This window comes from Leishmania infantum, chromosome 18, assembly GCF_000002875.2.
Source record: "Leishmania infantum JPCM5 genome chromosome 18".
In the NCBI taxonomy this organism is placed as follows: Eukaryota; Euglenozoa; class Kinetoplastea; order Trypanosomatida; family Trypanosomatidae; genus Leishmania; species Leishmania infantum.
Genome location: NC_009402.2, coordinates 511,644 through 528,942, shown reverse-complemented (window position 1 = coordinate 528,942; position 17,299 = coordinate 511,644). Strand labels below are relative to the sequence as shown.

At 59.7% G+C, this 17,299-nt stretch overlaps 4 protein-coding genes and 1 pseudogene across 5 annotated transcripts in view; all 5 read right to left on the bottom strand.

The window, feature by feature from the left end:
* Nucleotides 1-1,920: 1,920 nt before the first annotated feature.
* On the bottom strand, nt 1,921-2,847 carry LINJ_18_1280 (conserved hypothetical protein; the record flags this gene model as incomplete). The annotated part of the gene is made up of 1 exon (XM_001464905.1): nt 1,921-2,847. The coding sequence occupies one exon, from the start codon at nt 2,845-2,847 to the stop codon at nt 1,921-1,923; it is 927 nt and encodes a 308-aa protein (XP_001464942.1).
* A 1,577-nt stretch (nt 2,848-4,424) lies between these two features.
* LINJ_18_1270 lies at nt 4,425-5,849 on the bottom strand (annotated as a pseudogene). Its single transcript has one exon. A coding segment is annotated over exon 1 (1,425 nt).
* Nucleotides 5,850-7,333: 1,484 nt separating this feature from the next.
* LINJ_18_1260 (conserved hypothetical protein) lies at nt 7,334-9,727 on the bottom strand (the record flags this gene model as incomplete). The annotated part of the gene is made up of 1 exon (XM_001464902.1): nt 7,334-9,727. One exon carries the CDS (start codon nt 9,725-9,727, stop codon nt 7,334-7,336), a length of 2,394 nt encoding a protein of 797 aa, XP_001464939.1.
* A 2,133-nt stretch (nt 9,728-11,860) lies between these two features.
* Nucleotides 11,861-14,164, bottom strand: LINJ_18_1250 (conserved hypothetical protein; the record flags this gene model as incomplete). Its single annotated transcript, XM_001464901.1, has 1 exon — nt 11,861-14,164. The coding sequence occupies one exon, from the start codon at nt 14,162-14,164 to the stop codon at nt 11,861-11,863; it is 2,304 nt and encodes a 767-aa protein (XP_001464938.1).
* Nucleotides 14,165-15,987: 1,823 nt separating this feature from the next.
* LINJ_18_1240 (conserved hypothetical protein) overlaps nt 15,988-17,299 on the bottom strand; it is a gene marked incomplete at both ends in the record, with an annotated part of 1,863 nt that continues 551 nt past the window's right edge. The window contains one exon of the mRNA XM_001464900.1: nt 15,988-17,299. This exon is cut by the window's right edge and continues 551 nt beyond it. Within this exon, the coding sequence (XP_001464937.1) occupies nt 15,988-17,299 (1,312 nt within the window).

Genomic DNA, 17,299 nt, shown 5'->3' with positions numbered 1-17,299 from the left:
ATTACTTTGGTGTATTTTTTTTTTATTTTGCAGACGATAAGCTGCCGCGCCTCAGCCCCTTCTTTGGCCGAGAGTTGTGTGCGTGCGTGTGCGCGTGCCGATTTTGTCTGCGTTGTTTGCTGTAGTGCGTTCTGCGCTTCGTTTCCATGTATCTGGCTCTCAGTACCTTCTCCATCCAATACTCTCACCTCATTGTCAGCACTCCCCTCCCCCGCCTCCGCCCCCCTGTTTTGCTCTCTTCCTCTGTCGCCCATATGCACACCTTGGCCTTCACCACCCCAACTAATTGCCTTAAGAGAGAGGAGGAGAGGCGTAAAGTGGTGGAGAGAAAGGCAGTCAGGCGGTCGCCTAATGAGCACACGCACCATCGTCTGAGAGAGAAGAATAACAATAATAATAGAACGTTTTCAAGTTGCTGAGCACGTACATCATCAGCAACATGCAGGGGGGAAGACATATTTGAGCGATGCGTGCAGAATCAATACAAACGAATAATGTGTCCAGTAAGAGAGGGAAAGTACAAGACGACTAGAGCGTGGAGGGTGATGGCCTACGCATAAACGCGAAAGAAGCGCGCACACAGAGCGGTGCCAGCCCACAACCTCCATCAAATCAGCAGGTTCGCCGTTCAGCCTACCGTGCGCAACATTGTTCAGGGTTTTCTGTTTTTTTTGTCTTTTTGGTTGCTAGCTCTGCGTTTCCCTCCCCTAGCTATCGATATCGACATATATATATGCATACATGTGTACGCATATACATGTGTGTATTTAGGTATACATATACATGTATGGAGTACGAGAGACGAAGCAAGAGAACGGCTCAGAAACACCAGAAACGGCATCCGGCATCGATGTTAAGTCACATGCCTGTCTGAATGTGTGCACGCACACATACAGACAGGCAGAGAGACGCAGGCGCACACGCGGGAGTGAGCAAGAGGCGAAAGAAACATTAAGGTCAACTCAGCGTGCAACAGCAGTGCGTGCACGCGGAAAGAGAAGGAATAAAAGAACGAAAAAAAAAAATAAAAATGCTCGGAAAAGGTGGTCATCGAGTCACGGCGGGTGTGGCTCAATACAGATCCATGCAAGGTACCGACATGCAGCACGCACACTGAACCACGCATGAGCCTTCCCCCTGCTGCGCGCAGTACAAAGGAAAAAAAGTGCTTTTCTGCTCTTCTTCGGCATGTAGATACGCATAGGTGCGAAGGGAAAGCGCTAACACATAGATGCGCGTGATCTGCGCGTGCTCATATGAAATTACTTCTCTGCCTGCCCAAGCCGCCTCCATTGCATTTTGGGGGCCCATCTCCACTACACACATACACAAGCACTTCTGTGGATCACAGTGTGTGTCTGTGTATATGCCGGCGTTGAGAGTCTTACCTCCATCACTGCGCTGCGCTCAGAAGACTCCAAACAAAATAAAAAGAAAAAAAAACGTTTCGATACTGCTCCGTCGGTTCGCACGTCTCGGGTCACGAACGCAGTACGCCGTTATCTGTGCACATAGGTCTGACTGTATCTGTGAGTATGTGTCGTCCAACAGAGGAGCCGCGAACAGAAACGACTCTTCTTCCGCTCATGGGCACGTGCATGATGGCTGGCGAAGAAGCACATGTGCGCTTAGCCCCCACAGCTTTCGGGGTGGGGAGAACGCCACACAAAGACAAGCGCCATCGTCATGGTGAGGCTACCAGCCAGTGCGATGAAGCGGAACCCCCACCCAAGTGAGCGACACCGAACGCCACACATACACCACACATCCGACACACCCCAGCCTCCCGCTCCGCTGGCCAGCGGCATCTCATCACCCTCAACCTTTCCGCCCTTACTTTTCCTCCCACACGTAGCACAGCGGGTACTCCTGCATCGATCCCTTTCCCTAGACATACGCGGCCACAGCCCCCGCCATGCCCTAGCGGCGCTCCCTCATCGTGCGCGTGCCGTACTCGATCACAAAGAAGCACAGCATTGTGTGTATAGCGCACCGACAGAAGTAAGGCGCGAAGGCGCCGTACATGGCCAGTAAACCCTCCTCCTTGAAGATGCGGCCGATGCACTGCACAACGTTGTGGTACCTCCTCTCCGCACCAGCGCTGAGCTTCGCCTCCGCCGACATCCGCACACGCGCCACCTCCACTGGCATCGTCACAGCGCTGTAGAACAAGGCCGTGATCACACTCGCGATGTTGACGACGACGTTGTCGCCGAGCGGGTCCGCGCGCTTCACGTTGCGCTTGCGCAACATCGTCAGAACCTGGTCGTGCACCGCCACCTGCGACACGCCCACCAGCGCCGCACGCGACGCCAGAGCGCCAAAGCCGCTCCACAGCCCAGTCACGCCGCGACTCTTCAGAACCCCGTTGCAGGCCTGCAGCATGGACAGCCTCTCCTTGCCTTTGCTCGTCGTCTGCAGAACCAGGCACACCTCCACCGGAGAGGACAGGAAGGAGGCAAAGACGCCAGCAGACGCGCCGGCGAGAGCGCGGTCAAACGGCGTCGCGCCAGCAGGGTCCGCGGACTTCTTCAGTCCCAGCGCAACCTCACCCTCCAGAATGCCATCGCGAAAACTCGGGTAGAAGCCCAGACGGGCGGTTGCGTAGATCAACTGGCGCATCAGGCCACTAGACAGACCCGTGTAGAAGCCCTTCCGCGCCGTCGCCTTTAAGGAATCCAGCTGGCTTGTCCCGGGCGCCGCCATCATCACCGTGTTTTTCCACATCTCGAAGGGGTGCGTGAAGCACCACCCAAACATGCCGGCGAAGCCTGACACGCAGAGCGTCTGCCAGAGCGGGAGGGGCGGAGCCGGCGCCTTGGGCGCTGAAGCGGTCTGTGGAGACATGACCAAGGAGGTTGGAACGAGGCGCAAAGAGAAGGAGAGCGGGATGAGGGAGAAACGCTCGCGGATAAGAGCGCTGCAACGCCTACGTCAGCGGTAGTTGGGGCAGTGGCAGAAACGGCGGCCTTTGGTTATCGTATTTGCGATGGCGGTTGCGCTGTGGTCTTATGTCCGTGGTTAGGTGCGTCAACGGACCGCGCGCAGAGGTAGACACAGACGCGGGTGAAGAGGGGCGGAGAAGGGGGACGTCGAGAGGGTTGGACGGGTGCGGCGGTTTTTGGATGGAGAGATAGGGAGAGAGAGAGCGAGAGAGTAGAGGCGGCGGGATACGTGACCGTGTATCGGTGCAAAAACAAGCAAAGCAAGGCGGTGATCAGCCAGCGCAGGGAGATGCAGGAAGGTGTGGCGAGGAGAGCGACGTTAGCTGCACATGGAGACGCGCAGCGGCACGAGGAAAGAGGACCAGTAAGGGGTGTAGATGCATCCTCCCTCCCCCCTCACTCCGCCGACGGACGTGGCGCACGCGTTGACACACAGAGAAAGGCTAATTGAAAGGCAACGCCGTTCCCCCGTGTGGTCCAGCGATCACCCTGTCGCTGGCACCCCACCCAGCCACGTCCATCCTGCCCTGTGTTCTGTTTTTTTTCCGTTGTTTTGCTGCAGTCGCCTCCATTTGTGTGCACTTTGGTGGAGCGATTTGCCTCTTCACGGCGCCACGTGAACGGCGTTCAGAAGTGGAGAGGGAGAGGCGTAAAGCACGAAAGCATGTGATATCCTTCAGCAGCAGCCTGATGTACGGGAGAGAGAGAGCGGGCGGCCGTCACTTGTCAAGCCGGCGTGGAGACGGAAAGGGATGAAGAGCAGCAGCCATACGGGGCACGTCGAAGAAGCTGGCAATCGCACGCGCATGGCCTACACCTGGAGCGAGTGGCATCNCGGTCGTCCCANCGNNCCGCCCCACCTCCCCAGCATGCCCTTTCACCCCCCCCATCACACCCCTCCCGTGCCCTCCGTTCCTTCTTTCCCAACGTGTCCCTTCTGTGATAATAAGTTGTCGAAAACAAGAATGCAAGCAGCAGAGAGAGACAGAGACAACGGCAGCAGTGGTCTCCGGGATGCGTCTCATGTACGAGTCCCAGCTCAACACATGCACACACATGAGCGAGAACGAAAAGAGCAATGCCGTGCTCGCACACAAGAACGCACGCACGGAGGGAGAGGGAGATGCATGTCCATGGTCGTACCTGCAGAACCGCACAGAAACAATGGAGAGAACGGTGGCAAAGATATGAGAAAGAGCAGAGAATCAAGAGAGAACGGAAAAGGGGCCGCCGCCTCTGCCAGCGCAGCCGTCACCACCACCACCGCCACCACCAACCCCGTCGCACCCACCACAGCATCCCCCACCCAGTCAAACGCGCTGTATCCGGCCTCTCAGCACCCGCCCCCTCACAGCAACAAAGCAACGACGAAAAGAATAGAGGCAAGAAAAGATGGCAGAGTGGGAGATGCGGGCGGAGGGCGAAGAGGGGGGAAACGACGTGCGGCAGAAGAAGAGAGAAACAAAGAACGCTTGCAGATCAGTGAATAGTCACAAAACAAAAAACGAGCGGAGGAGCGGGCCTGCGTCTGCGTGTGCAAGTGGGGAGGGAGGAGGTCGTACGCAGAACCTGTCGGATGGCTAATGCAGCCGCGGAAGGACAGAGGGTGAGGCGGCAAGTGTTCGTGGAGAGGGGGAGGAGGCGCAAGACAAGGGCAGAGGAGGAAACTATCAACGAAAAGATGAGACACACGCACACAACTTCGTTAGAAAGCGAATTCTCAGTGAAGGACGTGAGCAGGGGGAAGCAAACAGTGCACAAGTAACTGCGCACATCAACGCGCATGTCCCTCCTCCCTCTTCCACTTCCCCAGCTAACCCCCCTCCAACGGCCGCGTCCATCGCCACTCATCCGTCCAACATCCCCCACGTCCGCGCGCACGGTGGCGCCTCCGCTTTCTCCCCATCCCAACCGCTCTCGTGCTGAGCGCCCCCGCAGGGCTCACTTGATGAGGTTCGCCTTCGCCTTCTGCCGCTCACGCAGCTCACGCGTCAAGTACTCGATCACAAAGAAGCAAATCACCGTTTGTGACGCGCAGCGAGAAAAGTACGGCAGGTACGAGTCGTACATGGCCAGTAAACCCTCCTCCTTGAAGATGCGGCCGATGCACTGCACAACGTTGTGGTACCTCCTCTCCGCACCAGCGCTGAGCTTCGCCTCCGCCGACATCCGCACACGCGCCACCTCCACTGGCATCGTCACAGCGCTGAAGAACAAGGCCGTGATCACACTCGCGATGTTGACGACGACGTTTTCGCCGAGCGGGTCCGCGCGCTTCACGTTGCGCTTGCGCAACATCGTCAGAACCTGGTCGTGCACCGCCACCTGCGACACGCCCACCAGCGCCGCACGCGACGCCAGAGCGCCAAAGCCGCTCCACAGCCCAGTCACGCCGCGACTCTTCAGAACCCCGTTGCAGGCCTGCAGCATGGACAGCCTCTCCTTGCCTTTGCTCGTCGTCTGCAGAACCAGGCACACCTCCACCGGAGAGGACAGGAAGGAGGCAAAGACGCCAGCAGACGCGCCGGCGAGAGCGCGGTCAAACGGCGTCGCGCCAGCAGGGTCCGCGGACTTCTTCAGCCCCAGCGCAACCTCACCCTCCAGAATGCCATCGCGAAAACTCGGGTAGCAGCCCAGACGGGCGGTTGTGTAGATCAACTGGCGCATCAGGCCACTAGACAGACCCGTGTAGAAGCCCTTCCGCGCCGTCGCCTTTAAGGAATCCAGCTGGCTTGTCCCGGGCGCCGCCATCATCACCGTGTTTTTCCACATCTCGAAGGGGTGCGTGAAGCACCACCCAAACATGCCGGCGAAGCCTGACACGCAGAACGTCTGCCAGAGCGGGAGGGGCGGAGCCGGCGCCTTGGACTCCGTGAGAGAGGCGTTCTTGGTAGAGGCGGCCATCGCTGTGTATCCGTGTTAAGTCACGCACGCGTGATCGTTTTTTGCTTGTTTGGTTGTGTATGCCTGTGTGTATATATAGAGTTGTTTCAATGCCGCGCACGTTTCGTTTTTTTTTTTCGCAGGCAGAAGAAGCGCGTGTAAAGGACAGTAAAGGGGGAGTGGGGGGAGGAAGAAATGAAAGGGAAGGAAACGAGGGCAAAAAGAGTCGCGTAGATGTACAGAAAAGGAGAGCCGTGCGTGTGGGAGAACAAAAAAATTGAAAGGGGAAAGAATGGTGCGCAGAGTGTCGGCTGGTGGTGCGTGTACTCTCGCGGAAATAAGCGCGCAACGCCAACTCGGCGCCGTCTGGGGGGTTTGCGTACCTTTTCAGATGCGTGATTCGATGAACGTGTGTGCAAGACTTAGGGGGAGGGTTGAGGGGGGGGGGGTCGACGACTACACCGTGGCTACGCGGAATAGTGTGCGTGCTGCTATGTGTATAGGGCTTGAGTGCGGCGAGTCCGAGAGAGAGAGACAGAACCGAAAGGAGGAAGGCTTGTCTATGAACTGACGGGAGCCTGAGCGATTCGATGCGTTGCTTGCGTTGAATGGTGCTTGCCAGTGTAATAGCGCATCAAGGAAACGAAACGGAGAGCAGGCGGAACGACCTGAGAAAACAGCAGCGGTGCCGATGGTGAGAAATGGTGGCTGGACAACTCAGGAGGACGCTACGTGGGTTATGATGCCGCACAGAGAAGTGGAAGAAGGTGTGGAGCAAGTTTGTGTTGAGGTATGCGGTGAATGCATGCACCCCCCGTGCGTGTGTATGTACAGGAAAGCCGTGCACCGCGATGTGGCGGGGGTAATGAAGAGAGGAGCAGGCAGTCAAGCGAGGCGTGAGAGAAGGGTGTAAAAGCCTTCAGAATGAGGGTGGAAACTCTCAAACCCAAAGGTGGCAACACAGGTGCGCAAACATGTACGCAGGGCAGTAGCAGCAGCAGCAGTAACAAAGGGAGTTGAAGGAGACTGGTGCAGCATCACGCGCTGAGCGGCACACATGCAAATGCACACAGACGTGCGGGCGCGTGCATGTCTGCAGAGATGATGGTGAGGCGCTACTTTGCTTCCTGAGATTGTCCGAAAGGGACCTGTGGGGCTTTTACCTTCCTTCTGTGGGTAACGGCGCTTGCACGAAGCAGGCACGCTGCTCGCATCTGCACAGCCGGTTGACGAGCGACGAGAGGGAGACGCCAAAGAACAACAACGATGCAATGAACGCGAAGGAAGAGGAACAAAAACAACAAAAGAAAACACAGAGGCCTGCAAATCTCGCGCTGACCGCCACACACGAGCGCGCAACCGAACGCGGTGGCGACAGAGAGACAGCGCCTGCGCATCATCCGTGCGAGTGTCGCTGGTCCATACACAGGGGCACGACTCTCTGCTGTGCCTTTCACCTACTCACCTACTTCCTCCATGCGCCGTCAGCGACGCTGCACTGAGCTTCACGAATCATCAGAGAAGTCTTCGATGTCCGAGCTCAGGTCCTGCCTGCAGTCCGGCGTTGCAGGGTAGATGGGGGACGCGCGCTCTGCATCATCCCTGTCATCAAGCGCTTCGTTGAAAGCGTTTCTGTCTGCGTGGCTTGTCGCCTCGTCACTGGCAGCCGCAACAGCGCGCCGACGCAATGCACCACGCCAGTGGTCGTACAGGTGCAGCGCTGTTCTGCCGGCCCGCCACACGCTTCGGTAGGCGTGCAAGATGTACTGGAAGGAGCCGCTCACCTGCCCAAAGCGCGCGACTCCGTGAAGAATGGCGGCGTCTTCTTGAGGGCTGAACTTGTGTCGGCGCCGAACTTTAGAGGTCGAAGACGGCGGTGGCACCGGGGGCCGCGGGTGAAGGGCACCGGACGCCGCGTGACGCGCGGCAGCGCGGCGGCTGCTGAGGTTCCCAGTGGACGACGACGACGGCGCAGATAGCGCCAGGGAGGACTGCGGCGGGCCCGCGGACACACCGGCTGTGGTGGCGGCCGATTGCTCGAGCGCAGTGGTGAAGGCGTCAAATGCGCGAATGGCTGCAGAGACGCGCTCCTCCTCTTCATTGTCGCGCGCTGGCGGCACCGCCGCCGTCGTAGGAATCGAGGAGCACGTCAGTGGCCTCGACAGCGACAGTGAGGAGGCAGAAACAGACGCGCCGCCCGTCCGCGCCATTGCTGTGGTCGCCGTGGCCGAAAGAAGGCGCTGTGCTGCAGCGCCAGTTTCATCGGCACCGCTGTTGCTGGCGCTACGCGCACCGCTCGGCAGCGCCCAGCGCGTTGCGCTGATGGCAGGAATGCGGCGCAGCAGTGCCACGGCGTCGAGCCCGCCAGACAAATCCTGCGCGTCGATGTACTCGGCAGCATCCGCGTCGGCGCCCTCTGCGCTTTCGGAAACTGCCTCCGGAGCAGCATCCACCAGGTCAGCCATGGATGTCCTCTCTACCGCCACCCCAGCAGTGGCGTGCGCGGTGGTGGTGCCAGCTGCATGTGCGGCGTTCGTCAGACTGCCATTGCTGTTGCTACTAGATATGCCCATAATGGTGGTGGCCGTTGTGGTGGTGCTGTCTGTGCTCTCCTCCACTGCAGCTGGCGCAGCGAGGCGCTCACTGAGTGGGTTCACGTAAACCATGTCATGGCAGTGCTCCTGCAGCACCGCCGCAAGAGCCGCGAGGTCCACTGCATCCGTGGGAGCGGTCGCCATCACCTCTCCACGCATGCCGCAAAAAGAATCAGGGCCGGACGAAGTTGGAATGCCAGTCCTATTGCCCCCACTGCTGGCACTGGCCGACGAGGTTGTCGGTGCGTTGCTCGATCGAGGTCGTTTGCGCGTTGTCACCGCAGGGGCGTCAAGGTTGTGCGCCCCCAACTGCGTCTGCGCACCTTTCATGGCCTCCAATCGACGCATGACGCTTTGTATGTACAGCTCCAGATCCGTAGCTGCCGCCGCTTTCTGCAGGGCCCCAGCTCGTCGACGCCGGCTGGAAGTGCCTGCGCCTGTTGTCGATGTGTTGCTGCTGCTGCTGCTGCGCTGCTGCCGTAGCGCCTTGCCTGCCTGCAGGAGCGAGGCAAGCGCGGGCGGGTGGCGTCGATCGAGAACGCAGGGCCTCTCTGCGCTGTCTGCGCCCTTGCGCCCCTGCGGTGAAGAGACACTCTGGCGCCCTCCGCATGATGCCTCAGCCTCGGCTCCTTCGCGTGAGCAGAGATGCAGCAGCACGTGAAGGTCATCCACGGTGAGGGGAGTAATGCGAGGCGAGTGAGACGCCGGCGAGAGCCCATCGTCGGCCACAATGATGGCGTCAGACGGGACTGATGGCGCTGGAGAGGAGTGAGGTGAGGGTGATGGCAGCGACGGCTGCCTCCTCGTTTGCGGGGTCGGCTCCGGTGAGCAAGCTGGAGAGTCGTCAGCTCGCTCTTGAGAATTCACAAGTATGCCAGGAGGGCTAGCAGCTTCATATGCGGGCGTCGACAACGTGGGTGGGCTTGCCGGGACAGTCAGCTGCCCCGTGTGCTCCATGACGTGGATCAGCACGGCAGCCACCAGCCCCTCACGATACGTGCACGTGCGCCAGAAAACGTCGCTCTCCGCAATACTTGGCAGCGACAGAAGCGCCAACACACCGTCACTGTTGGCACGGCGCACGTGACTCAGAAGGATTGGATGAAACACATCGAAGTATTGCACGTCGTGCTTAGCATCCGTTAATAGTCTGTCACCGCTGCCGCTGTCGTCACCTCTGGCGATAGTCATGGCGGAGCCGGCACCGAGACCGTGTTGCGGCTCTCGCTGCGGTCGGTCCGCCGCACTGGTCCTGCCGCCGCTTGCCGGCGTGGCAGCAGCAGAGGATGGGCTTGTAGCAGGCATTCTAGTCTAAGCGAGTCGTCTCTTGCGTGGTCGGTGGGTTCGATTCCTTCTCTTCGGACACGCGCACGAGAGGGCGAGCGAGCGCTCGCACAAAGTCGCCTCCGCGTCGTGTTCACTGACCTTTGATATGCTGCTGACCAGGAGGCAAACATATAAATAAGAGCAGAGCAGGAAAGAGCTAGGGGGGCTGCTCACCTATGTGCGACGGATGCGTGTGTATGCTCTTTTTTCTGTGCGCTCTGCGTGTGAGTGTGTGTGTGTGTATGTGTGCTGAGGCTTGCACGCAGGGAATCGAAAACTATATCAACACAAAATAAGACGAAGCGAGCAGCAGCAGCAGTGAGATGGCGTACTAGGCGGGCAACCAACTAAACCAATCAACCATAGGAAAGCACACGACAACGGAACACAAAAAGAACGCGGCTCTCGCGGACGATGACGACCTCCACACGCACACACTCACGCACGGACGAGGCGAGTGGAAGCGGTGAGCTAGTTACGACAAGCAAAAAAAAAAGGTGGCGAAGGAGGACAGGGGTGGGAGTGGGGAGTAGGGAGTGGGGGGAGGGGGGAGGGGGCGAAAGAAGGAAGAAGAGCACGGTGCTGTGGCCAAGCAGATGGCGCGTCAGCAGAGTAGAAGCACACAAAAGAAAAGAAAGAGAAGCCCACAAGTCTCTGCCGTGGTGTTATCTATGCAGCGTAATGATACAGTGAGCGGCGTGGGAGACGGTGACGGAGAGGGAGAGCGAGGAAGAGGACGGGAGAAATGGGGAGGAGGGCGACTGCAGATTCAGAGGCGGACAGGAAAAATACCGAGTATCCTCGCCCTTCTCTTCTCTGGGCCTCTGTAAGGCGCGAGCGTCAATGCAACGGTGTTGCTGCAGCGGTTATTGCGCTCTGCCTTCGAGATGTTCTCCTGTATCTTTTCGAGTGCCACCACCTCGTCTCTTCTATGCACAGAAACCTCCAGCGGTCGCAGCCACGCTGCAACGGCGCAGTGAGCGACGTCGATCTCTCACCACACCTTTTTGTGTCGCTATCTCCGCGTTGAAGCGCGCTCCTTCGTCTCCCTTGCAGATGCGCACTGGAGCGCCACAGAGAGCAGCAAAGAAACGAAGCGTATACCAAAATCGCTGCTTATGCGTGTCGCGGTGGAAGAGGTGGCAGCAGGCGCGTGTTGCTCGCCGCTTCGTGCTTGCTTCTGTATGTATATGGGCGTGTATGTATATATATATATATAGGTGTGTGCTGCACCCACCTCACGTGACGATGGCATGCGCTGAAGCACCATCGAGATAGAGGAGTAGGAGAATCAAGCAGTTGAAGTGTGGGCGCATAAGGAAGCGATGTAGAGACGAAGCTGCAGAGCACGGCACACGCCTTCTGCGGGGAGGGGCTGCCATCTCTGTGTGCCTCACTGTGTTTTTGTGCGCCGATGTGTGAGATGGAGTTTAACCCTCCCATTACTTACTCGACTCCTTGGCGCAGACCCGGCTGACAAGTCGAAAAGGGGGCAGGGGATCACATGAGCGCCCGCCGTATCGGCGCGGTCACAACAACAAACAAACGAAACGCATCCGCACATCGAGCCAGCGAGGTGGAGAGGAGTGGGGGGCGGTGGACGTGGCCGGTTCGCGGCAGCGTTCTTTTCTGTGTGTGTGTGTTCCATCTGTGTTCCGTGTTCGGTATCCGTTGTGTGAGCAAGGGCCGCGAGTAGGGGGGGAATTGCGGCGGTACCTTCGCCGAACGACAACGGAGGTACCGCCGCCTCCCATCCCATCCCTCCTCTCACCCTGTGCGGAGGATGTCGTGTGCAGACGAAAGAGTGTGTGTGCAGGGAGGGGAAGAGGTGCAGAGATCGTGACGAGGAACGTAACGAAATGTGTACGCCTTCGCCCCTCGACGACCCTCCTTCCTCCCCTCCCCCGGTCCAGGGCTTCCGACACACGGGGAGGCAAATATACATCATGCAGCACACCGAAGCATTGGCACAGACACCCGATAAGAATAGAAGGCGCAGGCGGCTGACAGAAGGGTGGAGACAGACGCAAGAGGAAGGGTGGGAAGGGAGGGCCGAACGCGCAAGCGCTCTCCTCGTTTCGCCGTCCCACCACCATCACATGCAGATATCCCTTAGTCGATAGAAAAGATGTACTTGTTCGACAAAGGTAGCGAGTCCCGCTTCGCCTTGGCAACGTGGGCCAGTCGCTCCAGCTCCTTTTCCGCTGCAATCTTACGACGGGCTTTCGCTGCCTGCGCCGCTGTCTCCTGCGCCGCTTGGGCAGCCTCAGCCTCCTCGCGCGCCTTCGCCACTTGCATCTCCGCCTCTATCATGGCCACCCAGGCCTGCTGACGTGCGCGCAGAGTCTCCATGTCGTCGCCGACGTCGGCGGCGGCCGGCAGGGCCGCCGTCTTCGCAGGTCCTTTGCAAATAAACGGAATCGCTTCCTGTGACGTCTCTTGCGCAGCAGCGATCTCTAACGTGGCGCTGCCCCCCGCAGCACCGACAGGCGCGTGCTGCATTTTCTGGGCAGAATTCTCGCTGCCACTATCTGTAGGCGCAGACGCAGGGGCGGGTGCGGAGGTATCAGCCTTTGCGATATCGGCGTCATCTGTGGCTGTCACGGCAGCAGTCGCTACCCCCCGCGCCTCTCGCGCGGCCCGCACTTGCGCCATCATCTCGGCCACACGATACTGGTCGCCGATGTGCGCCAATTCAGGGCCGCTCGAGGTCAGTGCTGCAGGGGTCGGCACCGGCGGCTCCGCGGGAGCCTTCGTTGGCGACTCAGCACGCGTGACTGATGCGGGTGATACAGCTGCCTCTTCGGCCAGCGCCTCCGCCTCCGCCTCCGCCTCCGCCTCCGCCGCAGTAGCCAGAGGACTTGGCGCGGCAGGAGGCGACTGCGGCTGAGTCGGTTGACTTTCGGTTGCGTGCTGTGAGCCCTCACCGATACCCTCGTCCACCGCGTCGCCCGCCTCGCCCTGGAGTGTCTTGCGCAGCTGCTCCGCGCTCGGCGCGCCATCTGGGAGCGGGGGCGGCACCACCTTCAGCGTCAACGTAAGCACGCCGCGCGAGCAGTCGAACTGGGCTTTCAGGGGCGCCTCCTCCACCGTGAAGGGCAGCACAAGCAGCCCCTCATAGCGGCTCTGGCCCTCAGTGGGGTCGATGCGCACTGCCTGGCCGTCTGGCGTGATAGCGATATCCAGCATTGCAGCTCGTCGCACCCCGGCAAACGTCATCTTCACGATCAGCTCCTCGGGCACCCCGACGCGCTTATCCGAAACCCTCCACTGCCATGCATCTGTGAGATCGACGGAGCCGCGGTGCGTTACTGTGTACGGCGGCAGCGTCGAAGTTCTCGGCGAGGGTGCAGAGACAGCAGCGGCCTCGCTCACGACGCATTGCGGCGTTTTCGCGCCTTGAGTGCCCGACGACGTCGGCACCTTGGCAGAGGTGGTGCTAGGGGGTGGTGACGCAGCGCTTCGGCTGCAGTCGCTGTCCTTGACGATCGGCCAGCTCTTCGTTGGCCTTGTAAGCACCGGAGCACGCGGGTCCACGTCGAACGGCGACCCGCCCGCCCGCGACGAGGATCGAATTGTTTGATTCAGCGGGGTGCCAATGGAGACGATGCTGCTAGGCAGGCGGCGGAACTGGAAGCCGTTCGACTCCCCATAGCCGCTGTTGATGTGCTCGACAGCGATCTCCGTCAAGAAGCACATGAAGCGCGTGCTACGCTCTGCCAGGGCGAGCGTTGAGGGGTGGAACACGACATCGCGCACGACGCACACCGATGGAGAAGACGATGACGCAGAAGCAATGCTGCACGCCGCTGCGTACTCGGCCGGGATCGATGCGGTTGGGCTGGACTTCACTGGCTGATACGCCTCCACGCGCCGCTGCGACACGGACACTGGCACCTCCCAGTTGCTCCCCCTGGCATCTCCTGTGGTGTGCTCGGTGAAAGTCTTTACCTTTTCGCTTGAGCAGATGTTCAAAAAACAGCGGACACCGCTGCTTTTCAACGCGGTCCGTGTTGCGGCGGACGCGTCAAGGCCCAGCCCCTTAAGCTCCGCCGCCGACACAGCCGTGTTCGACGGCTCCAGCAGCTCCAATACAAACGCGGCACGCGGAAAAACAAACTCGAAGCTGAAGTCGCCACCCTCTCGCGCCTCCCGTTCGGCCTGCTCTAGGTACGCCTCCTCCTCGCGTCGCGTTTCGGGGTCCTCCAATGACTTCATGTATTCATGCATGAGCTCCGCAAAGACGGGATCCTTCATCTTCTCCTGGATCACACGCATCTCCTCCGGGGTCGCGGTAAACTTCTCGCCACCCTGCCGTGCGGCCGCCTCACCGCTGCCGCCGCCGCGCCCTGACGAGGCAGCAGCAGCAGCGGAGTTGAGGCGGTCGCGGGTTAGGTTGATATGCTCGAGTGGCATGGCGATCACGACCCAAAGAAAAAAAGAGAAAAGTTATGTGTTTCTGTAGGTGCAACTAGCGTGCTCAGGAGACTGTATCGAAAAGCGTGTGTGGGTGTGCGCAGCACAGCAGTGACGAGATTAGGGATGGTGATGGAGGCACAGAGGGAGGGGCAAAGAGAGAAATGGAGAGTGAGATAGGGATGAAGCAGGGAGATTGGAGCAGGATGCGAGTAGCGGCAGTGAGCGATTGAAAGATGGATCAACGAGGAGGTACATGTGTGTGTGGGTGTGCTTAGGTGCACGTGTCACACGCTGTGTGGGTTGGCCGCACATGTTAAGCAGGTGGGGGGAGGGGGGACTGGAACCGACCACCCAGTCGTGCCACACTCCTCTCCTCCCTTGTCCCTTCGCTCTCTTGTGCGCGAGACTCTCCTTTTTCTTCGTTTACACTATCGGAGTGGCACACACGCGCGCGCACACAGAATGCGGCGGGCTGACGGATGATGATCGCAGTGGGCAGCAGAAGGCGCATAAAAGGGGCAGAGAGAGGTGTTCAGGAAGACGATGCGAGAGAGAGAAGAAAGGGCGGCGATGTTTGTAGGGATAAGGGCGGTTCGCGTGGCACGTGTCTACGTGCACGAAAGTGTCTGCATGTGTTTAGTAGTGTTATGCACGCGCACCTTCATTACAGCTGTCTGTCATGTCGCTTTAACTGCGCACCTTGGGCAACGTGCTCCTTATTACTCGTGCCATTATTATGGAGTGCGCAGGCAAGCAATGCAAGCGCAAACGAGTCCACGCCCGAGACGCACACAGACGCTCACCACTCGCTCCGTAGCGCCGGCGTTCGCATGCAGTGCGACACGAAACAACGAAAAGAATTTTCACAGGAAGGCAGAGGCGAAAACGAATCGTACAGCAGAAACACAGAACGTAAGGATGAGGGCGGCGCCACTACAGCAACAGTCGATGCTCGCGGTGCTTTACCTTCCCAGTCCGCCGACTCGAGCGCACACGTGCGCGCGATAGGAAGGCGTCTATGGCACACAAGACGCACATGACGACCGTGCACAAGGATAGGCAGTGCAAGCGCTCATGAAGATATGTGTGCGGTGAGGCGTGCTTGAGTGCCGTGTGAGCTGGGGGGGAGTAGGGGGCGGGTCGTGATTTCATGCAGAGAGGTAGAAAGAGAGATGAGAAGGGGGGGCGAAGATGTACATATACGGGCCATACGCGCAGGCACGCAAACACAGAGAGAGACACTCTCGCCGATGTAGCTGCTTTTGTGGTGTGATGAGGGGAAGGGAAGGGATCGGATGGTGTTGCTGAACAGTGTGCACCTGCTAGCCGCCCAGATGGCAGCGTGTGCACGTACGTGTTGGTGTGGTGCGGGCGGGGAGCAGCAGCGGTAGAAGGGTTGATGCCGAAAGCAGATACGGGCGCTAACGTGCCCCTCCCTATAAGACTTTGCTTTCCGTCCTCCGCGTTGAGGAGAGCTCATAAATTGCTTGCTTGGGTGTTAGGCGGTGCTTGTGTGTAGTGTGAAGATGCCGAGAGGCGAAATGGGGGAGGGAGGAGCACATGCTCTGCCCATGATGGCCCCCCTCTCCCCCAACTTCCCCACCGAGACGAGCATACCAAAACAAAGAAGACGCTAAAGCCCCTCGGGGCCTCCTGCGATACCGTGCACATGGGCAAGCACAGACATGAGCACCACTGGCTGTGTGTGCTGGGGGAGGGGGGAAGGGAGGGAGCACGGGAGGTGCCCGAAAGTGCGCAAACACCCACGGCAGAAGAGCCACCATCACCACCACCCTTTGATGGCGGCGACCGTCCCTGACTCACTCGACTCTCGGAAACAACGACGATCGCATGTCCACGCGCCGCTCCGCGATCAGCGCCGCCATTTCGCGCAAGTCCTGCGCGCTGTAGAGGGCATCGCACGGCGGCACAAAGCCCCACTGGAGCAGCCAGCTTGCCTTGCCCTCAGGTGTGTCGACCTCCTGTCTCCCGGGGTGTTGCAGCCGCCGAAGTTGAGAAGCGAAGACAGGGTCGACGTCGGCGCCGCCGCTGCTGATGCCACCACCGCTTTCCATTAGTGCGGCCACGTCGGAGTGAGGGAATAGAGCACGCATCACCTCCTCCACATCTTCTGCGGCTGTAGGTGTAGCGCTGGCGTGCCGACGCGCGCCGCCCCTCTTCCTCGCAGGCAGGGACGATGAAGGTGCGGGCTGATGCCGACCGGCAGGCTTGTACGCCCCATCGGACGCCGAGGCGTAGCACAAGGTTAACTCTGCGCCAGCCGGGATATCGCGCAACGCAAAGACGTGCACGTATGGCTGGTAGAGCAGCTCTCCTGGTACGCCAGCAAGGAGGTTGTCAAGGACGTCGATGCCGCACATGGTGTCCTCCGTGGCCATGGTGTAGTAGCAGTTCGGGAAAGGGCTGTGGTTCAGCTTGTCAATCATGGGCAGCAGACTCGTGGTGCCGGCGCGGTGGGAGAGGACGAGGCTGACCCACCACGCATACTCGGGGCGTGAGAGGCGCGTGCGCAGGTAATCACTGAGCGGCTCGCCAGCCATGTCTTCGTGGAAGAAGGACACGAGTGAAAGCGCCGGGCTTTCAGCGGCTCCGCTGGCGTCAGCGCCCACATCAGCGGCGTGAACAGGAGCCTGGGGTAACTGCGCCGCCGATCCATCGGTCGTCGTCCTGAAGAGCTGCCGCACGTCCGCTGTGGTGAGGAACGGCAGATTTCGACTCGGCACAACGCTGTCGCACAGGTAGGATGCGTAGCCGTGATGCGGCGCGGTGACGTCCGCGACGGCGCTCACCAGCTGCCCCACAAGCTCCTCCACTTGCATGTAGAACGTAAGCACCGGATCCGTAGCCGGCGGCGGGTTGGCGAAGAGCACCGCCTCTGTCGGAAGGCTCATGAGAAACATGCCAGCCGGGATGGGCCGGGTCGCATACCAGCGACTGCACTCCTCGTACGATGTCGGCCGCGCTGTGTCATGATGGACAGCGGCGCTGGCGCCAGTGCTGCCTGCGCGCGGCGGCAATGCAGCCACCAGCGGAGGAGAGGAAAGGAGCAGGAGAGGTGAAACAATGAACTGGAGGTTCTGCATGGCGGACCGAACGACGGCAACATCCTGC